At 45.5% G+C, this 2,441-nt stretch overlaps 1 protein-coding gene across 1 annotated transcript; it reads right to left on the bottom strand.

The window, feature by feature from the left end:
* Positions 1–269: 269 nt before the first annotated feature.
* LOC102938506 (60S ribosomal protein L34-like) lies at positions 270–646 on the bottom strand. The gene has a single exon (XM_037900928.2). The coding sequence runs from the start codon at positions 636–638 to the stop codon at positions 285–287; it is 354 nt and encodes a 117-aa protein (XP_037756856.1). The 5' UTR covers positions 639–646; the 3' UTR covers positions 270–284.
* Positions 647–2,441: the final 1,795 nt, after the last annotated feature.

The following is a 2,441-nucleotide window of genomic DNA, read 5'->3' as shown; positions in this document are numbered from 1 at the left end:
AGGTGAATTTAAGGGATGGGCCCGGGGCCTGTGGCCGCATAGTTTGCACAGAGTGGATCTTAAATCCTTAAAACTCTTGGGGGGGGGGGGCACTGTAGCCCCGTCTGCAAGTTACGGCCTTGCACGTGTGCTTGACTGAGGCCTGGCCCTAAAGTGCTCCGTGCGCGTCTTGCTGCAGTGCCTGGCTGTACCGGGCCGGGGGGGGGCTTCTTCCCAGTGCTGACCACTCCTTTACTTTTTTTGAAGTTGCATTTTTATTTATTAGGCAGATAATACAAAGAGATTCACTTAGATTTCTGACTCTGCGCTTGTGCCTTCAACACTTTCACAACAGCCTTCTGCTCCTCAGTAAGGAAAGCTGGTTTGAGTCTGTCACAGACACATTTAGCACACGTGGAACCGCCGTAGGCTCTCCTAATCTGCTTCTTTGTTTTTGACAACCTCATAAGGACTTTAGGGCGCACAGCACGAACACCGCAAAGTCTTCCTGGACACGCACTACATGCAGACTTTGGTGCCTTGCCAACTTTCTTAATGTAAAGGTAAACAATCCTGTTACCTGGTGTCCGGGACAGCCTGGTCTTGTTAGAGGCTGTGTTGTAGGACAACCTACGACAGTATGTCAGACGCTGAATCATTTTTTATAATTACCCCATATTTCTCGCACACACGCACATGGTTTCCACACCCAGAACCCAGAATTTCCAGCAGGGCATTCTCACTTTCTGTCCAAAATCTCCCAGAGGAATTCTATCTTCCTGGGCAGATGTGCTCTGTACAGGCTGGTAGGACACTACATTTGAAGTGTCTCTCTAGGACGGGGGGAAAGAGGTGATATTTATTGTTTAGACAGTTTGGAATTACATAATTATACACAAGTTTGAGTGCAGGATCTGGGAATGTGCAGGAAATCCAAAACTTGGAATGGAGTCAAATTTCTCTGAAAAATTACTGGATATACTCGTTCGTTAGCCCATTCTTTTATAAGCCGACCCCCCAAGATGGATAGGTAAAAACTGTATGACTCTTTCATAAGCCAACCCTCTATTTCAGGGCTTGGCAAACTTTGGCTCCCGGCCTGTCAGGGGAAGCCACTGGCGGGTTGGAACGTTTTGTATATATGACATAACTGGAATATGTTTTGTACTACATATGCCATGTAACATATCTCTGCAAAGGTTATGACCTACTAAATATATTCATCCTATTTGTATGCATGTATCATTTTTTTTATTTGAAGTTATGAATATTGGCTGTGTACTTTGTTTGATTTAAAGTATCCTCAGTAAGGCATTTGGTCAGCTTCTTAAGAAAAAAGAAAAGCAGTACTTGTGGCACCTTAGAGACTAACCAATTTATTTGAGCATGAGCTTTCGTGAGCTACAGCTCACTTCATTGGATGCATACTGTGGAAACTTCAGAAGACATTATATACACACAGAGACCATGAAACAATACCTCCTCCCACCCCACTCTCCTGCTGGTAATAGCTTATCTAAAGTGATCATCAAGTTGGGCCATTTCCAGCACAAATCCAGGTTTTCTCACCCTCTGCCCCCCCCCACACAAACTCACTCTCCTGCTGGTAATAGCCCATCCAAAGTGACCACTCTCTTCACAATGTGTATGATAATCAAGGTGGGCCATTTCCTGCACAAATCCAGGTTCTCACACCCCCTCACCCCTCTCCAAAAACCACACACACAAACTCACTCTCCTGCTGGTAATAGCCTATCCAGAGTGACCACTCTCCTTACAACGTGCATGAAAATCAAGGTGGGCCATTTCCAGTACAAATACAAGTTTTCTGCCCCCCCCCCCCCCTTCCCAAAAAACCACACACACACAAACTCACTCTCCTGCTGGTAATAGCTTATCCAAAGTGACCACTCTCCCTACAATGTGCATGATAATCAAGGTGGGCCATTTCCAGCACAAATCCAGGTTCTCTCACCCCCTCACCCTACCCTGAAGGATGACCCAACACTCTCACAAATCTTGAAAGACAGGCCAGTCCTTGCCTACAGACAGCCCCCCAACCTGAAGCAAATACTCACCAACAACCACATACCACACAATAGAATCACTAACCCAGGAACCTATCCTTGCAACAAAGCCCGTTGCCAACTGTGCCCACATATCTATTCAGGGGACACCATCACAGGGCCTAATAACATCAGCCACACTATCAGAGGCTCATTCACCTGCACATCCATCAATGTGATATATGCCATCATGTGCCATGTACATTGGTCAAACTGGACAGTCTCTACGTAAAAGAATAAATGGACACAAATCAGATGTCAAGAATTATAACATTCATAAACCAGTGGGAGAACACTTCAGTCTCTCTGGTCACGCAATCACAGACATGAAGGTCGCTATCTTAGAACAAAAAAACTTCAAATCCAGACTCCAGCGAGAAACTGCTGAATTGGAAT

The sequence above is a fragment of the Chelonia mydas genome, chromosome 1, assembly GCF_015237465.2.
Source record: "Chelonia mydas isolate rCheMyd1 chromosome 1, rCheMyd1.pri.v2, whole genome shotgun sequence".
Classification (NCBI taxonomy): domain Eukaryota; kingdom Metazoa; phylum Chordata; order Testudines; family Cheloniidae; genus Chelonia; species Chelonia mydas.
The sequence above is the reverse complement of the archived record's forward strand: the minus strand, read 5'-3'. Positions and strand labels throughout refer to the sequence as shown.

Coding starts and splice junctions, on each gene's coding strand:
- LOC102938506 (XM_037900928.2), bottom strand. CDS start 638: ATGATTCAGCGTCTGACATACTGTCGTAGGTTGTCCTACAACACAGCC.